Source organism: Chelonoidis abingdonii, chromosome 1 (genome assembly GCF_003597395.2).
Source record: "Chelonoidis abingdonii isolate Lonesome George chromosome 1, CheloAbing_2.0, whole genome shotgun sequence".
Classification (NCBI taxonomy): domain Eukaryota; kingdom Metazoa; phylum Chordata; order Testudines; family Testudinidae; genus Chelonoidis; species Chelonoidis abingdonii.
In genome coordinates, this window is record NC_133769.1 from 365,329,087 (window position 1) to 365,349,009 (window position 19,923).

General features: G+C 50.9%; 1 protein-coding gene across 1 annotated transcript; it reads right to left on the reverse strand.

Moving 5' to 3' along the window:
• Positions 1 to 16,317: 16,317 nt before the first annotated feature.
• TPBGL (trophoblast glycoprotein like) lies at positions 16,318 to 17,549 on the reverse strand. Its single transcript, XM_032782652.2, has one exon. It carries the CDS (start codon positions 17,524 to 17,526, stop codon positions 16,408 to 16,410), a length of 1,119 nt encoding a protein of 372 aa, XP_032638543.1. The 5' UTR covers positions 17,527 to 17,549; the 3' UTR covers positions 16,318 to 16,407.
• Positions 17,550 to 19,923: the final 2,374 nt, after the last annotated feature.

Here is a 19,923-nt window from a genome sequence, read left to right on the forward strand (position 1 = left end):
CTATTTTAAAAACAACATTATCTGTACCTTAAGGCTGAGCGTTATAGAGCTATCTAAGGGATTTGGATGCCCAGTTCCAATCAGATTCAATTGGATTTGAGTATCCAAGTTTCCTAGGTGGCTTTGAGGATCTAACAGTGTCTTCTAAAATGCTGTGTGGTAGCCTCAGTATAGTTCATCTCAAGGGAGACCTATGCAAATATGTAAGCTCTGCCCAGACGTGATAGAGCTCTCAAAGATTCAAAGAACTCAACACAAATGAGCCAATTTTCCTAAAAGTATTCTAAGGCACTAGTTCTCATTGAGCATGGCTGAATCAAGGGGGATGAAGTTCCTAAACCATCAAGATAGAACTCCCCAAAACTCAAGCATTTATTTTCCAAAAGTGAAAGCAAGCTCTCATTTTCCATACCTGTCTAGCTCCAAGATGCCTAAGATATATCAAACTTTACAAAACCATTCTCCCATGGGAAAAGAACATGAATGAGAACATTTAGGTGAAAAGCAGCTTGTTTGAGGAGGTTAAAGGTGGTTGTGAAGCATGTGGTGTAAATCCACCTTAAAGCAGAAAGCTGGTTACACCTTCACTATGGAATCATTACTCCTAGAACCTCCCAGAGGGGCCAACCTAAAGAATCTCTCCGTCAAATGCTACTCAGAGAGGGAAATAATGGGACTTAATCACACAGAGGGGATGCAAAGTGTGGTCCAGGATAAATAGGGCTGGTGGAACCTTGTTTGTGCCCAAAGTGACATCAATCTGTGCGGGGAGGAACTGTCTAATAAAGACAGTCCTGGCATGGACCATATGTTCCTAACTACTGGAACTGAAGAAGCTCAGAAAACTCTGCCTGACAAGCAATGGCTTGTGTGTGAGCCTGTCTGAAATGGGCTGGTCTCATTCTGCTTTCTCATGAATGGGTGGCCACAGCCCTCGCATAACTGGCAGGCTTAATTTTCTTATCTCAGTTGTGAAGCCAAGATTTAATGGATGCCAAGTAAATGTAACATCCTTTCTCCCCTAGATCGGGTCCAAGGGGAGACACGTGGCATGTTGATGGGAGAAGCTTGCACTGCCATTACCCACCTGTTCAGAGGATAAACAGAGCTGCTACAACAGCACCTTTTACAAAAACTGAATGCATAGTGGGAAAAAAAGGGGAGTGACACAGATGCTTGAAGATCCCCAGAGAGATTAGGCAAAGGAGATGTTACCAGTGGGGAAACACAGCAACAGAAAAGGGGCCCCGGGAGCTGCCAGAAGGCTTGAATGCTGATTGGCCTCATTAGCGTGAAGGATGGAGAGTGCAGAATGTCATGTATCAGGTGACTTACAGTGAAAGAACAGAACGGGACTGAACGCCCAGTGGTGTCCTCTGGGGGGTTGTGTCGTGACATATTTATCCTGCAAAGCCTAAGAGTGAATGTGTATAACAGTGAGATGGCTGGGCACAAGGCTGGAACCGTGAAATCTCTTTCCTCAGGCTGCCAGGCACCCCGTGTCCCCATTCCTGATTGGAGGGGTGGTGGGAGCTGTGTGCTGGACAGTATCCAGGGAAAGCTGCTGGTGCAGTAGGTATATTTGGCTTCTGTATTGTTTCAAAGGTCCAGTCTGTCACCCCAGGGGCCTGGGTGGTTGGGGCAAAGACTCTGGAATATGACAGCTCTCAGGCTTACAGAGCAGAGCAAAGATGGTCCTGGTGGTAAGACACTGCATGAGACTAGGGCGAGCTGAATTCATCTCCCAGCTCAGCCGTAGACTCCTCAGTCCGACCGTGGCAAGTCACTTCACAGCTCTCTGCCTGGCTGTTTGGATGCTAAACTCCTTGGAGCAGGGTCTATCCCTTACTGGATGTCAGTACAAGGGCCCAGCAGAGTGGAGTTCTGGGCTCGGTGGCAGAAGTGGTCAGGCTTGGAGGGGGTTGCTCATAAGAGGCGGCCAGCTCAGCTGAAGGGAGGCTGGGCAGGAAAGCGGACCTCTTGTGCTAGCCCCCTGAAGACAGGCCTGGCTGTGGCCAGAACCCACCCAGAGATGGCTAAATGCCAGAGCTGCCCTGAGGGAAGGCAGGTCAGGTGCGGGCCTGGTGCGTTCCCTTTCTGTAGATGGGTATTTTTTCCCTACTATCTGAATGGGACTGCTGCAGTCAGCCACCCCCAGCCCCTCAAGAGGACATCTGCCGTCACTACACCTCAGTTGGCTTGACCCAACCGAAATCTGCAGTGATTTGTCACAAGTCCTGAGGCAAAGCATCACAGGTCTCCAAAGGGGAGGCTGTAACAACTTGGCCCTTTTGTAGGAGTGCAGAGTGTGGGCAGAGAGGGCTGGTCTTACATCTGTAACCCCCCTTTCCTGCCTGCGTTACTCAGGAACAGGCAACTTTCCATGTGTGTTGGGGCACCTGATGCTGCTGACAGCAAAGGAGATCTCGAGTATCCAGGTGGTGATGTTGGATACTTGGGAATCCTCTCTCCATCCCTCCGCTGCAGTCCTCTGGCTTGTAAAGAAATTAGTCCTGTGGCACCTCTGCCTGGCTGGGTCCCGTACACACTAACTGGCGTGTCTCAGGAGCCTCCAGGAACAAACCTGAGGTGGTCTGTTCTATGGGTGTAACCCAAAAGTACTAACTATAAACAATATACAACCAATGTACTCTTAGACTACTGCTAACACACCTTTAGTTAGCAATTTAGAAAAAAAAACAGATTGAGATTAATGAAAATGTCACAACCACTTTAAATCAGTAGGGGGCACTTCAATACATCAGTTAATAAATGCACTTTACATCACTAACTTACATTTACCAGTTACCCCACCCCTGAGTGTGCACTCCTCCTAATTTCAGTGTTCTAGACACTTGCGTGGGCTCTTGAACTCAGGGACAGCACTCTCTTAGTCTGGTAAAGCAGTCCAGCCAAGGTAACACAGGGGAGAGCGATTTTAACTTCTGATCAATCCAGGCTGAACCACCCTTCTGAAGACGGAAGTCGTTATAACCAGAGGTCAGTAACCTAGAATCCTGGTTATCCAATAAAACCACCTTGTCTCTCCTTAGACTCAAGGAAACCCTTCAAGACTCTTTGCAAAGTCCTGCAAAAAGTGGAAACTAGGTCAGCTTACAAAGGATGAATATAAACAAATAACACACAAGTATGTAGGGACAAAATTAGAAAGGCCAAGGCACAAAATGAGATTAAAGTAGCTAGAGCCATAAAGGGTAACAAGAAAACATTCTACCAATACTTTAGAAGCAAGACAAAGAGCAAGGACATGGTAGGCCCCTTACTCAGTGAGGGGGGAAAGACAACAACAGAAAGCGTGGGGCCCTGCTGCAGATTCCGTTGCATGTAGCACAGCGTCCTGCACCTTCCCCGATGTACCGTCCACGGGTTTCAAATATCTAAAATGGGTGTTTCTAGCCACAGGCAATTCCAGCTCCAAGCTATTGGTGGGGCCCTGATCCTTGTAAGGGATGATTTCAACCGAAAACCACGGTGAAGTGTACAGTAGGGCCAATTTGGGGCTTGGGATCTTTGCCTACAAAAGCTTCCATAAATACTTCTTGAGCTTTCAAGAGGCATCTGTTCAGTAACCAACAGTTTCCCTAGTCAGTGTAAATTAAATGCTTTTCAGATACTTAAATCTGAACTGATCCCCCACTTGGTAAGGCAACTCCCATCTTTTCATGTAGTGTTTATATATAGATAGATAGATACATCTTCCTACTGTATCTTCCACTGCACGCATCTGATGAAGTGGGTTCTAGCCCACGAAAGCTTATGCCCAAATAAACATGTTAGTTTCTAAGGTGCCACAAGGACTCCTCGTTGTTTTTGTTAAATCTCTGTGGATCCCTAGGAGCACCAGGCTCTGTCTCCTGTATTTGGTTCCAGGTCACATGGCATATGTTGATGTAAAAGTAAAATGGACTGGCATGTATGACCATTGGCATCAAGGGCTTGTCTTTACTAGACTTTTGTACCTTTGGATTAATTAGCAGTCCAGTGACTCAAGGGACAGAAATCCAGTGTAGACATGCTCTAATAGGATTTCTGCATAAGGAGACCTTGCAGAATTAGGTTCATACTGCATATACATACCAACCTTATGAATATCCATGGTAATCTAACCTGAGATGTTCAGCATCTAAAGCATGAGCTTTTGCCACTTGAGCAAAAGGAATAAGTAAATGAGCAATTCCTTTCAGTGCACATTTGCAATTGGCTGGTATAGTCACTGGGGCCAGCCAGTAGAGAGAGGGAGAGATGGACACAGCATTAAACTAATGTGCTACATTGGCACAGAAGATGCTACAATGACAATATTTCATGTAAATATTAATTCAGCGATTACGTCAAACTCTAAATCCTTCACTTGCGTTGTTGGGCCCAGCTGTGCAAACCTTGTGCATCCAAAACACCTGCTGAAGTTGACTGGAGTTTTGGGTGCACAAAAGATGCGAATATTGCTCTGCAGGAAGCATTAGAGTCGCTGAACATTAGAAGAGGCTGGTTTCCATTTGAAAGGTAGCTTGGTTCCAGAATCTTCATGAAGTATGATTAAGTTTATGCCATCAGATAATTTCAAGCCTGAATATTCTACCAGAGTGTGTTTAGGGAGAGATTTTCAAAAGCATGCCCAGCATTGACCTAACACTGCACTAACTAATGTAAAGATTCATACGAGGACCAGGAACTGTTTAATGCTATTAAAAATGCTGATTTGCCACAGTTGGGGTTCGTATTTTGCAAAATGATATTACCAAGCCAGAAGGATTCACAGTGTATGAGTCTGGTTAATTAACCAAGCAAGTCACATTGTACCGCTTGCAAGTTCCAATTGCTGACCTACCACCACCACTTAATAAGACGGCTCTGGACCTGCATGGCAATTTAAAAAACCCCCACCATCTCCAAGCTCTTTACCAAAGCAGGGAAGCATGAATATCCCCATTTTACAGATAGGGAAACTGAGGCACAGAGAGCTGAAATAACTGCCCCAAAGTTGCACAGTGTGGCAATGGCAGTGCTGGGAATTGAACTCTGTCCTGACGACTCAGCCTTGTGCTCAGTTCACTAAATGGCAACACCTCCATTTTGCCCGGCTTAGCTTCATCCTGACTTTATACCCTGTGCAGGCTGTACAGTACAGTGTTGCACAATGCACACATCCTGCAGTGATACTAAGAGGGGTTTTAGGGGAAATTTTACTGGGTGTGTAACACCGACAGGCCCTGTTGTCGGTGGGTGAGATTGAACCGGGGACCTCTGCAGCTTAGTGCATGAGCCTCTACCGCATGAGCTAAAAGCCAACTGACTGTTAGTAAGGCAGTAGAGCAAACTCATTTCTCTCTCTCTCTAAGTGGTCTCGGTGCCACTACATGGGACAGAACTCCACACCCCAGAGGTGTGTGGGTTACATGTGCATGATGCCAAAACAGACAGTCACAGAGAACTAACTCCCTGGTTTCTCCCGAATATCGAAGGAAGCAACACAAGTTTTTTTCCTTTCCCCACCACCTGGCCATTGGGCCTCACACTCCTCCATAACAAGAAATGTGATACAGAAACAGCATTATTTTAATGTATGCTCTCTGCCTGCACCATTCCTGGGAGCAGGCTGGCTAGCTACAGCCTAACGCCAACGGGACAGAGCAGCACAACGGAGGGCTCAACCCTTCGTGGGTGGGGAGCTCTCTTCAGAGATCTCCAATATCTGTGGGGTTGAGAGACTGCCCCCACTGCCCTCACATTGCTCCACCCTTGAAAAGACACTCCCATTTGATTTACTTCCCAGGATTCCTTGGACCCACTGCCACCTTGTGCTGGTATTTTAGCAGGAGGGTGCACTCCCCTCTAGCTGAATAGGCAGAGACTTGTGCCCATTTAGAGACTTGGTTTCCTTTGAAGCTTGGCAGCCAACCCATGTTAGGTGTGATCAGCTCCCGCCCTGGGACTGATTTATTGTTGACATGACAGGTCGATAAGTGAGTAGATGCCACGTGCTTCATTTAATAAACAGTAATCAATCTTTATGCAAAGATCTCAAAGCACTTCCAAACCTTGTTATTGGGTGGCACATTGTATCCTCAAAGTACCGTACAAACATTGACTAATCATCAGCACATTAAAATGAAATCACACCATTTGGCCATGGCTCTCGAAGTCCTTTTCAAGCATTGTTTATCTGAGACTCAGAACACCCCCCTTGTGCGTCGGTTAAATGTTTGTATGCCCACATTACAGGTAAGTAAACCGAGGCACTGAGGGGTGCTACACATGGCCATGACTGCAACATCAGCCCCTAGGTCAACAGTGGAACTGGGAACATAGCAAAAGCAATGCTGTCTCCCAGGCCACTGACCTCACTGGGAATAGGATTGGCTTGTATGTCTGATTTTGTAGCTATCTGTTTCAGGGGCACCATCCATTAAGTAATTATTTAAATGAACTGCCACATTTCACAATCTTTTCAGTGTGCTGACTTTGTCATGCAATGCACACCTATGTAAACAGGATGATTCACGTACTGTCCATGTATATGTAATATATAAACAGTCCAGCAACAGACATTAACTAAAGGCTGAGGCTGCAAACTCTGCCACTCTACAAAAACTTATCTGCAGACAGATATCAAAGCACTTTACAAAGGTGGTAAAGGCCATGATACAGAAATTCAGCGGCAGGACAAGGACAGTATCTGCTGATGCTCAGCCCCGTATCTCAATCTGAGATGACGATGGCACTGTGGAAATCTGAGGGCTGCCTTACAATCTCAATATGAAAACTAACCGAGCCAGTTACAATTCTAAATGAAAGGGTTATTGTTGGGATTGTACTTTAAAAATATCCTCTAGCCTGTGATGCTTGAAGGTGAACACTGGGTTTTTAATTTGTACATTATTCTTTATCACTGATGCTGGCTATTTTTTAAATTAAGTTATTGATTTGCATTGGGTATTAAAATAGTCCAGTCGGTTTCTTTTTTGCTCCTACTTTCTCTCCAGATTGTCCCTCTTCCCAGGTTCTCCTGCAGCAGCACCAGGCTGCAATATTCCAGTAGTCAACCCTGCAGTGGAAACATTTCTGCCAAAATGCTGCATTATTTTTATTGATGTTTTACATGCACAAGTCCATGGAAACGCCTCTTTTGCTCACGGGCTGTATAACTAGATTTCCCACCTCCACCAATAAATATCTCATGGGATGGGGCAAGACGGGAGGGAAATTCTGAAAGGTTCCCTACATGGAACTTTCCCCAGCTGATTCTGTCATGGGAGCAAGGGGCTGGATTGTCCTCTTAAGGAACAATCTGGGGTATGACCCCCAAAGATCTCTGGTTCCCCCTGATGGCTATCTATGTAAGGGCTCTTTAGTTCCCCATCTTGGCTACCTGGCAGAGTGGTGCAATGGAACAGCATGAGCAAGTTTTTCCTCAGCTATTCCTGTATCTGGGACCCACACACAGGCCACAGGGCCCCCATGTGACAGTCAAGGCAACCTCAGGCTGCATTAACTTTTTGCAGATTTGCCTCTGGTGCAATGCACATTTCTGTTGTCTATTGATGCATGGATCCTGGACCCGATGGCATGTCTGCAACAGGGAAAGGGGAAGTGCTCAGAGGTGGTTTACAACCTACGTGCACACAGAAGTGGGGAGATCCAGGCATGGAGGATCTTCACTGTGAGCAAATCCCGGAATATATGGACCCTTGTGTTTACAAATCCTAAATCTGGGGCCCAAATGGAGAGCAACAAATCAATCTGTGGGAAGAGTCAGGGAGGAGACGTAGGCAGTTCAGGCTGCAGCTTTGCCCTGTAAGTGCACAATGCCATTCCAGTGTCACGAACCATTTGCCCTTGTGCAGCCGTATGGCATGAAGTGCCCTCAGACCATAGCAATGCTAATTGCATAAGATGTGAAGGGCTTTTACCCTCCCCTAGCGTAAATCTACACTGCAGAGCAATCCCCACAGCAGCGAGTCTCACGGGGCTCATGCTATGACACTTAGAATAGCAGTATAGACGTTCCCACTTGGGCTGGAGACCCACCGCCCTGGCTGGGTTTTAGAGCCCAAGTGCCACCCCGAGTGGGAACATCTTCACTGTTATGTTTAGCCCCGTAGTGCGAGCTGGAGTCTGTAGATTGGGCTCTGAGACTGTCACTTTTTGGGTGTTTTGGCAATATAGACATACTCTCTGTATCTAATGCCTACTGCTGCTAGCACATCTGGCCTGAGACACAGGAACTGCTGCTGCTATAGCCATGTTTGCTGCTGCTATTTATAAGGCCAGATTCTCTAGTCCACTCTGGCTCTTTGTGCTACTCAGGCTGTGCAGAAGGGCCAGATTCTGGCTGTAAATGGCCAGCTGAAAATTCTGCAGGGCAGGAAGTATACCGGGAAAAGGGCAGGATGGAGCTCCCCAACTGGCGTAAGTGAGAGCAGCCTCATGGCTGCTCTAACTCACTCTGACACTGATGCAGATTGTCCTTCAGTATTGGGGCTGGAACCGGCTGCCTGACAGCCTCTTCTCCTCCCCACCACCATGTGTGGAGTGGTTCTAAAATACAGGAGCGAGACAAGTCCTTTGTCTATTGCTAATGGTAATGGGGAGGCTGTGACTGCTGACTGCTAGAGGTGGAGGGGGAAAGGTGGGGCAGTGGCCGAGAGGCGGAGTGTGTGTGTGCGAACAAGCAGGCGTAGAGGCAAGAGGTTTTGTGGGGGGTTGTGGGTTAGAGACAATAGGAGAGGAAGAGTGAAACCAGGAGTGGTGCAGACACAAGACAGAGAAATGCACTGTCCTTGTGATGTTGCTTCCTGTTAGTCACCGACCCAGAGCACTGCCTTTGGGAAAGCCTAGTCAGGCAGGTACAAATCACCCACGCCTTTGCCCTCTCTAACACCACAGCTGAAAGGGGGCTTCGCCCCCAGCTCATGGATTTGCCATACAGCTTTTAAAAGCTCTCAGCCCGATAAAGGAGCGGAATGCAGGCTACAGCTGTTAGTGGCCAATTCACTTCAGTGGGTTTGCCCTGAGTAACTGAGAGCAAGATGTGACCCGTTGTGGCTCCGTGAACAGCTGTGACCTGCCTCCCTGTCCTGCAGCGGCCCCTTTACAGGGTGCATCGAATCTCCATAGACACAGTCCTCTGCATGGGCTTCCCAAGAGCCTGCAATTCCATTGCCCGGGGATGGGGCACCCTGTTCTGCTGCATCGGAGAACCTCTGGGCCTCCGGCAGCCGTGGGACAATTAGTGGGGAATGGTTGGCCGGTTGCATACCCCCAGCTTGTGATATTATTACATAGGAAGTGTTGGCAATTGGATGGGTGGCTATGAAAACCCCTATGGAAAAGTCCAATAGAATTTAACAGAGATTGAATCTAATTCTCCACAGTTACATCCAATTTAGGCCACTACAGCACCATTCAGATCAGCAGAGTCATACAGATGTAAAACTGGTGCAACACCATGGAGAAATCAGACCTGTGGGAATCCCTCTGTGAAATGTGTTGGCGAATGAGCTTCTTTCTGTCAAAGCTTGCAGCCTGCTACAGAACTCTACAGCGCAGGGCTGTGACACTGTTATAGGCTGGGCCAAAAGAACGATAGAAAAAGTACCACGTCCTGTTCAGTTCTGAAGGACTTTTCCCTAACAGAAAGCAGATACCGAAGACAAGGAACTCTTTAGCATGTTATGGCTGAAATGTTACAGGCCAGATCCTCAGCTCGTGTTAGCTGGCATAGCATCTTCACGTATTCCAGTGACAGGGCACTGAACAGGAAATCTGAAGACCTGGGTTCTTAATCTTAATACTGCTGAATTTCTGTATGATGTTCAGCAAGTCACAGCCCCTTTCTATGCCTCAGTTTCCCCTCCTATTCATTGTCGGTCCTGTCAATTTAGATTGTAAACCCTTTAGGGGAGGGACTGTCTCATTAGGTGTATGCTCACCTAGGATCATAGGGCCCCATTCTTGACTGTGACCTCCAGCCACTGCTACAATACAATTAATAACGGTGTTAGTTGGAATAGCACCCGATTTCATCGGCGGTGTGCCAATTCACACCAGCTGAGGACCGGCCACACCCACATACAGAGGGTTACAGGTATTTAAGTACACCCAGTTTCCCCCAAACCTGTTTTCATATGAAAACCCGGTGGCTGGTTTCTTTTTAGCAAACAAAAAAACTATGCTGACAATAACCCACTGTCAATCTCACAGACTACACATTCTGCCTTGTGGCAGCTGGACTGGTTTCCCGCAGCTGCTGTTGTGCACTCAGCTCTATTGGTGCGTTTTCCTTTCGGGGAGTTTTTGGAATGCCACAGAGAGATGCAGCATTTGGATTGTTTGTGTCTGTCAAAAGGGTAGGGGCTTGATTCTGCTTTTGCTTATTGTAGTTTTTCCACTGTTGTCACTCCCTGGATTTCAGTGACGACTTCTGGTTTACACCAGCCACGTCAGAGAAGAATCAGGCCATGGGAGTGCTAATTTACCCAGAGTGCTTTGCCTGGACAGCAAAGCTATGGCTTGAAGGGCAAACAGACACCATGAATCTGCAAACCATCTGCCCAGTCCTGTTCCCAGTGAAAGCAGAGCTCCAATTCAATTGAATCAAATCCCAGAACATTAAAGAACAAAAGAAATTACAGTAAAACCATCATTCAATATAAGCTGAGGATCATTGCAACCCACTTCTAGTCAGCTCTAGAACCACAGCAGCTTGCCCATGAGTGTCTGGGGATCCCTAGCAAGCAAAGCTCTATGGGAAACAGAGCAAGGAACTGAGAGAATCCAAAAGGAGTGTTGTGCTTTACTGGCATCCACAGAACAAGGGCCCAGTCCTGCACACCCATACTCACATGGGAAAGACCACTGAAGCCAAGGAGCCTGATCACCATCCTGCAGGAAGGGGGGATGCAGGCCCTCTGGAGTTTTCTTTCAACTGAGGGTGGGCAGGGGGTTCACCTCCATGACCAGTCCCAGGCCAGGGCCTGTACCTAGGCTCGCTGGCCAGGCCTACATGGCAACTTTCCTGTTGTCACTGGAAATCCCACTCGACATGTACAGGGACCCGGGCCCACATGCACAAAGGTATCTGGAAGTGAGAAGCCTACCTTTGTGGATCTGAGCCCCTCTGTATGCAGATCTCGCAGAGCCCACTGGAGCTACACACATGAATGAGGGTTTGTGGGATCAGGCTCTTACACAATACACCGAGTTAACTCCCTGGGACAGGAAAACAACATGGGGAAGAGGGAGAGTTAGAGACGATGAACTTTACAGGGATATGAGATGTATTTTGAGGCTGCATATTTGTTCACTCTTCCACAGGAAAACAGAGATACGGTGTTACTATTACAACTGCCAGCTGGATCACAAACCCGCCTATTCCTTGTTTCTCAAGATGATAAAGTAGCAGGCACCTTTAATTTGTTTTAGGGAGTTGGCAGCAACATTCCTTCTGGTTTACACTGTGCATTTAATTCCTTTAGGAGCAGGGGAGCTCAGTGGTGCAGCAAAGGGGCTTTCAATTCACAGTTCCCATAAACATGTAAAAGCGAGTCTATGGGCCTCATCCTCCTCTCCATTTATGCATGACACCAGCTCTCGCTTCATTGGAAGCCAATGGGATTTGTGCTACAGAATCCGGCCCCTTGGGCCTGCAGCTGAAAATGAGCTGGGGTTTGCTTAGCTCAGGAATGGTAGGAAGCAGGTGCTGCAGGAAAGGACCAAGGTGATTGGAGGCATGCACAGCACTCAGCCTTGCTCTGCTGGTGCTATGAAATCCTTCCCTTTGATGCACAGGAGAAAACGGACTCCCACACTTTGGGAAAAAACAAACCAACCTTTTTTAGAAAACAGAGACTTTGCATCTCAGATCTCCAGCTTCATGAAGCAAGAGCCCTTTGCTCCCACAAACGTTCTGCCTTCTTTATTTATTGAATATGTTCAAAAAGTTACTGGCAGACAGGTCAGGCATAATTAGATTAAACCGTATCACAAACTGACAAAGCCACGTGCAATGAAAAAGCTGCATAAACTTGGAGACATATTTTGTCAAAGTATTAATCTTAGGCTTCTGAGCTGTTCAGTGAGAAAGCCCCATTTATGAAACACAGAGAGAGGCTGATACTTCTAGAAATGGGAGCTGAAGGTTGGGCTTCTAAGTTCATATTTAGGCACCTACAGGTGAAATTTTCAAAAGTGTCTGTGTGATTTACGAGCATGAAGGCCCTTGAAGCTGGCAGGGATTTTGCCATTGCATTCGATAGCCATGGATCCATGGCCCAAGTCTGCAGGGTGCTTTTCACACAGAGTCTGGGCTCTTTACTCAATGCGATCAGTGTGAGATTTGCCTGAGCAAGGACTGCGAGACTCTTAGCTCTCTATTCTGAAAGCTGCTCAATGCAGATTTCCCCCTGGGTCTTCAGTGAGGCTCATGGGGCCACCAGGGTCCCCTGCATGGAGCAGCTTGCAGATTTTGGACCTGGATGTGCTCATGCCTTAGAGTAGAATAATAATATATATTGCCTTGCTTCCAAGCATTTCAAAGCACGCTATAAACTGCAAGGGCTAGATCCTGTGCCCGGGGATGTCAGCAGGAGTACTGCTGTCGACTCTGTTGTGATCAGGCTTTAATTTATTAGGACCCTCAACACTCCAGTGAAGTATGTAAATGTTGTTATCCTAATATGACCAAGAGGCAAACACAACCAAGTTAAGGCCAAAATTTTCAGTCGGATCCGCTAATGTTGGGTGTCTCCCTTTTAAGGAGCCCCACTTCAGAGAAAGCTACAGCTTGATTTTCAGAGATACCCACACTTGCAGCTCCCCTGGTTGCCAGCTGGAGCTGGGGGAAGGGAAGGCTCAGCAGGCTAAAGAGGTTGCTGTACTTAGGCAGCGGAACATGGAGGAACCCAGAATGATTGGCCACTTTGGAAATTAAGGTCTAAGTTGGGGGTTCTCAAACTTCATTGTATGGTGACCCCTTGCTGACAACAAAAATGACTACACGACCCCAGGAGTGGGGACTGAAGCCTGAACCCACCCGAGCCACACTGCCCTGAGCCAATTCGCAAGCCTGGTGGGGCCAAAACTAACACCAAAGGTTTCTACCCTGAGCCTCGCCACCCAGGGCTGAAGCCCTCAGGCTTTGGCTTTGACCCCAGGTGGTGGAGCTTGGGCTTTGGCCCTGGGCCCCAGCAAGTCTAATGCCAACTCTGGTGACCCCATTAAAACAGGGTCCTGACCCACGTTGGGGTCCCAACCCCCCGTTTGAGAACCACTGGTCTAAGTCATTTGTCCTAGGTCAGAATGATTGGGTCAGAATGATTAGAACCCAAATGCTGTGCACTAACCATTAAACCCATTCTGCTTTTCTAGCCACAGAACTAGCAATAGCACTGAAGTTTATGTGGAACCATCTATTTACAGAGATCACTTAGCACCTAACGGTCTTGCTCTGCAAAACATGGATCATAACAACAACATTGCTTCAGCCATGAAGTATTCAGAAATTATTGCAATAAGCTTTATAGAAAACATACAATACACCAGATGCAGCTTTCAGCATATTTGCTCTAGCATATACTAGCAGGTGCAGATCTAAGCAAACCTGTGCAAGATATTGAGAGCCTTTTTTTTAAAAACAGTTATGAAGATTGCCGAGACAGTTGACTCTAGATTATACTTCGCAGTCAGAAATGACTTGCTTCCATGTGCTTTAGCAACATGCATACAGCCTGCAGGGAAGTTTTTGTTGTTGTGCAGGTGCATTATTTTGTGCCTGAGAGAAGTCACAATTTTTGTGGAACAAAACCATAATAAATTAATGGGCTCAGCAGATCATGTAACTTCTTGTGGGTTTTTTGTTTTCTTTTCCTCTGTGTTTGGAGCAAAAAAAAAATCAAGTCAGTTTTGTATTTGTTAGAAATATACTAGGAAAGAGAACTGTACAGGGTAAAAGTCTAGGCTCCAATCAAAACCAGGAAACAAGCTTAACACCATCTAGCCCGTTGCTTTCTAAAAACTCACCCCACGGTCCATGTGCACAAACTAAATTCACAGGGAGTTGTATTCTAGCTTCTTGCAAAAGGTTTTTTTTTTTTTTGAACAAAGGAAAATTAAAAGACTCTCCTGGAGTAACTAGGAGTTGCATGCGCATGGAGCTCTTCTGTGCATTCATAACTCCTGCAGGCCATGGGAGGGTCTTTTGCTGGGGTCAGGCCCATGGATTCTTCCCTGGACACCGACGATGGTTTTGAAGGAGCATCCTGTGGGACACGGGGAGAGGATTCTTCTGCTAGGGCAGTGGAACACATGCCGTCACACACCCTAGAGGAGCGAGGGGCTTTCTTTCGAAAGAGATGTGTTCATTCAAAAGGGTTCCTGTACATTCATTCCCCTCTCCCCCTCCTCGTGCATTCTGGGCCGGAGTGGTTCTTCGGGAGTGGTTCCTGCATAGTCCTGGATGGGAGTTAACTCTGCATGGACCTGGGTGTTTCCTGGACCATTGGGGTGGGAAGAGAAGGGCCTCTCAGGGTGCAGTCAGTGAATTCCCAACTGCGGGTTTATTCTGAGCGGAGAGTCCTGTACATTCACATGCCCCTAGAACACTGGTGGGAGGGTGGGTGTGATGGATCCTGTGTGGTCTCCGATGCCGGTTATTCATTTGAAGGTAGGTAGCTCTCTCATTCACAATCCCCAGGACCCTTGAGAGGGATGTATTCTCCTGGGGACTGGATGCTGTGCAGTTTTCTTAGTTTTGGGGAGGGGTGTTACTGTCTTGAGGATGGATCCTGTGCTATCTTGAGTGGGTTGGCAAAAAGCTGTTCTCCTGGGGGTGAAGGTTGGGGGAGGGGTGTTTTGCTGGGTGTTCCCTGGACAGGTGGGTGTTGTCCTGGGCAGTGAGGTACCCTCTGGTTGGAAGTGCCCCCTGTCAGGCATGAAGGAAGAAGGGAGTATTCCCAGGTAGTGGGTGGGTGGGTGGCTGGAAGGTAGGTATTCCCTGGGTAGAGGATGGGGGTTGGTGAAGTGTATTCTCCTGGGGGTTGTTCCATAGGTAGGTGGGCAACAGTAGGGGGGAGGGTGTTCCTCTGGGGAGCGGGTGGGATTGGTGGAGTGAGGTTTTATGAGATAATCCATGGGTGAATAGATATTCTCCTGCATGGGGGTATGCTCTAGTCCATGAATGGATGTGAGGATTTCCTGGATAGTGGTAGCCCTACTCATGTGTGTGGGACACACTCCTTGGGCAATGAGGTGGGACCGCCAAGGACTGTTGGTAGTGGTTGTAGGTGTGGGATACCCAAGGACTGGGAGAAGGATCCCTAAGGGCCATGAGTGGGGGCTTGGGGTGGGATCTCCAAGAGCTGTGGGTAGTGGGTGGAGGGGTGGGATCCCCAAGGGCTGGAGGAGTGGGATTCTCAAGGGCTGTGGGTAGTAGGCAGATGGATGGAAACCTCAAGGACTGAGGGAAGGATCCCCAAGGGCCAGCGGTGAGGTCTTGGGGTGGAATCCCCAAGGGCTGTGGGTAATGGCTGCAGGGGTGCGATCCCCAAGAACTGGAGGGACGGGATCCCTAAGGGCCAGGGGTGGGGTCTTGGGGTGGGATCCCCAAGGGCTGTGAGTAATGGGTGGATGGGTGGGACCCCCAAGGGCTGTGGGTAGTAGGCGAATGGATGGGAACCTCAAGGACTGGGGGAAGGATCCCTGAGGGCCAGGGGTGGGGGCTTGGGGTGGGATCCCCAAGGGCTGTGGGTAGTGGGTGGAGGGGTGGGATCCCCAAGGGCTGGAGGAGTGGGATTCTCAAGGGCTGTGGGTAGTAGGCGGATGGATGGGAACCTCAAGGACTGGGGGAAGGATCCCTGAGGGCCAGGGGTGGGGGCTTGGGGTGGGATCCCCAAGGGCTGTAGGTAGTGGGTGGAGGGGTGGGACCCCCAACAGCTGGAGGAGTGGGATCCCCAAGGGCTGAGGGTAGTGGGTGGAGGGGTGGGATCCCCAAAGGCTGTGAATAGTGGGTGGAGGGGTGGGATCCCCAAGGACTGGGAGAAGGATCCCTAAGGGCCAGGGGTGGGGGCTTGGGGTGGGATCTCCAAGGGCTGTGGGTAGTGGGTGGAGGGGTGGGACCCCCAACAGCTGGAGGAGTGGGATCCCCAAGGGCTGAGGGTAGTGGGTGGAGGGGTGGGATCCCCAAAGGCTGTGAATAGTGGGTGGAGGGGTGGGATCCCCAAGGACTGGGAGAAGGATCCCTAAGGGCCAGGAGTGGGGGCTTGGGGTGGGATGCCAAGGGCTATGGGTGGAGGAGTGTGATCCCTGGGGGTCAGGGGCATAGTCTGGACGGGTGGGATCCCTGCATACGGGCAGGGCTATCTGGCGTCGAGGTGGCCCCCGCACTCTGGCTCAGAGCCCCGAGGGGCTGGCGCTGGCCCTGCGCGGGTCGGTGTCCTGCTCGTAGCGGTAGTGGTAGCCCTCCATCTGGTCCCGGCAGGCCTCCCGCAGGTTGTTGAGCCAGCGCTTGATGCCCCTGCGGTTGAGGTACAGCACCATGAGGAAGATGACCCCGATCAGCGCCAGCACGATGCCGAAGAACACGTAGGAGGCGGTCTCCAGCTCCTTCTGCTCGCCGGCCTCCTCGGACCGCGGCTCCCAATCGGCCCCCTCGGGCCCTGGCTCCCGCCCGGCCCCGCAGCCCAGCTGCTCCAGGCGGAGGCGCAGCACAGGCAAACTGCTCAGCTCCCGGGGGGTGGCGCAGCGCAGGCTGCGCGCGTCCGCCACCCTCCAACTGGCGTTGCGCATCCAGCCCAGCAGCGGGCGCAGGGCGCAGTCGCAGCGCAGCGGGTTGGAGCCCAGGTAGAGCTGGAGCCTGCCCAGCGGGGCTGAGTCCAACCGGGCCAGCTCCTCGGGGCTCAGCCCCTGCAGCGAGTTGTTCCGCAGATCCAGCTCTTCCAGCCCCTCCGGCAGCGCGGCGCCCGGCAGCGCCCTCAGCCCGTTGCCCGCCAGCTCCAGCCGCCGCAGGCTCAGGTTGCGCAGGGCGCCGGCCAGCGGCTCCTCGGGCACCTCGCCCAGCAGCAGCAGCGCCTGGTTGAGCTTGAGGGTGCGCAGCCGCGGGCAGCCGCGGAAGGCGCCGCCGGCCAGGGCGCGCAGCGGGTTGTGGCTGAGGTCCAGCGCCGTCAGGCCGGGCAACCCCTGGAAGGCGCAATCCTCGATGGCCTGGATGTTGTCGCGGGGCAGCAGCAGCTGGCTCAGGTCGCCCAGCGGCCGGCTCCCGTTGCCGGCGAAGGCCGCCCGGCGCAGCACCGTCAGGTTGCCGCCCGCGATGGTGAGGTTGCGCACCCCGCGGGGCAGGTCCCGCGGCGGCTCCTGCAGGCGCACGTAGCTGCACTGGTCCAGCTCCGGCGTGGCGAAGCAGTAGCAGTGACCCGGGCAGCCCTGCCCGACCTGGAGCAGCGGCGGCAGCAGCATCCCCAGCCACCGGAGCAGGGAGAGGGCGCGGGAGCCCAGCGGCCGCCTCCCTGCCATGCTCCCCGCCTGGGCATCGAGTCCCTGCGGGAGGGCGGACTCCGAAAGCCGCCCCCGGGGGATCCGGCTCACAGCCCCGGCCCCTCAGCGCAAGGCGGGAGCCGGGCGGCCCCAGACCGCTTCATCTCACAGGCGCCCAGCGTCCGCTGCTAAGTGTGAACGGGAGAGACGCGGCTCCCGAAGTGAGAGCGAGGGGTGGGGCGGGGGTGGGGTCCGCGCTCCTGCAGCCCGGCAGCTGTTGCTGGCGCTCTCCTTCCCCTAGCGTCTCCCTGCACTGGCAGGTCAGCTGAGGGGGAGCTCCCAGACCTGCCTCTGCCTTTCTCTGGGGCGGATTAACCCCCCCCCCCCAGCTGGGGAGGAGGCAGCGAGCCGCCCCGATCTGTTCTTGGTTGCCCCCCGGGGTGTGTAATCAGCGCTCCCCAGCTCCCCCCTCTATCGGAGGCAAAGCACAGGATCCAGGGGGCGCTTGGGGTGGGGGTGGGGGGGCGAGGGAAGCCGAGGCGTCCTGCCTGTGCCAGGCGACAGCCGGCAGCAGCTCGTGAAAGGCTGGTGAAACCGGGATTCAGCCCCCGACACACACACTGGCTTTGTGGCACCGGGATACAGATTTCATCCCTGCCCGGTCAGCGGCCACTTCTGCGCTGCCACAGCGAGACGTTTCTCTTTAGCCGTGTTCAAAGTGCGGCCGGAGCCTGGTATTATTGATTTAGCCCTGGCACGCTGGGGGAAGGGAAGTGTGGACGGGGGATGCCCGCGGTTCAGAGTTTCTTTCAGGGCAGCGCTGCCCCGCCTGGGCTGGAAAGGGAGGAGAACACGCGTAGCTGGTTAGGCTTTGGAGAAGCAGGCGAGAGGGGTGAGTTGTGTTGGAGCGGAGGTGTTTAGCCTCTTTTTGTGCACGGGGTCCTCTTGATGGTTTATTTCCCTCGGTGGATTTCCCTAGCTGTGGGCCAGATTCTGCTTTCACATCAGTCTGGAGTAACTCCACTGCTGCTCCGTCTGGTGCTCTGCCTATCACAACAACCACATTAGGGGTGCAGGGCACTTCACAATTGTAAAGGATAAGATTATAAACTCCGGGGCAGGAAGGTAGGGGTTAAATCCTGCTCCCAGAGGCACCAGGGTATAGCCAGGGTGGTTCCAATGAAAGCAAAGGAGTTACTGCGAAAGGGAGGTAACAGACAGCAAGGCTGAGTGTGGGAAATGAGGATGAGGGAGGGGAGGGAGGGAGGCATGAAGTGGGAGGACAAAGATGAGGACAGGGGCTCCCTGAGCTGGGGACTTCCTTGGTTTTGTTCCTAGTGCTTTGAATTTGTATCTATAGCTTATATGTAAATACGTATGTTGCCTGAATGTTTGGTGGAGTGCAGGGTGGGTGTGGGGAATCCATCCATCTATTCATCTCAGAGCTGCATTTGCAGTGCCTAGCGGCTCTGGAGATGCCAGCAGGAGAAGAGGTGAATGGCAGTTACAGGGAGCAGCTCTTTGCAACTGCAAGAATGAGCTTTTTAAAAGCTCAAGCTCTATCTTTTCCCGTGGAGTGTTCTGTAGGATTCCTCTGATAAAGTCCATAGGATAAATGCCATGAAGGCACAGTTGCACCCTTGCACTCCCTTTTTGGAAAAATGGGCAGAGAAAAAGCTCCCTGAGATTCCACTTGCAGAGTTTTCCTCCAAATGATGATTACGTAATTTACCATAGCACTTAAGGCTCTGTTGTGCTTGATGCTGTACAAAGCCACATCCACTGGAGTTTGGGGTCCTCCCTTGCCCCATGGAACCTGAAGGGGTTTGGCTGCCAAGCTCCATGGATCTTTGCAGAATTCAGCCGCTTACTGGCTCTAAGGCTGCAGCTCTAAACTTTGGGTGCTGCTGGCATTTATCCCAGGATCTCAAGTCATACAGGGTTCCCCAGTGTGTAGGCAGCCCTGTGTGCAATGACTAAGGCTGCATTAATGTTTGCACAGATTTACCACTGCAGTGATGCCATGATCGTGGGAGTCTCCCCTGTCCTCTGCAGGGTGCTGGAAGGTGCCACACAAGTGCCTGACCCCTCTATCTGCAGCAATGGAGAGATTTTTATATTAGCGGTGAGCATTTCTGGGAGGGACTGTTATGCCCTACACCCTGGCACGGGCCTTATGCAACCCTGCAGGCTGCCGCAAGAAGGGAGAAGGTCCCTTAGCCCTCCACGTGCAGGATTTGGTCTGTGCGTCCAGAGAAACAAGCACTGCTCTGTTCAGCAGTATAAGCCTGCCTCTCCCCCTGTGCTGAACTGAACACTGGTGAAGGGGGACATCCTATGGCCAGAGCATAGGTGCCCCAGTGACAGTCCAGGGAGAGCAGAGGATTTTCTCTTACTGCACCTGCCATGCAACTGGCAAAGCAGCTAGAGGAGCGT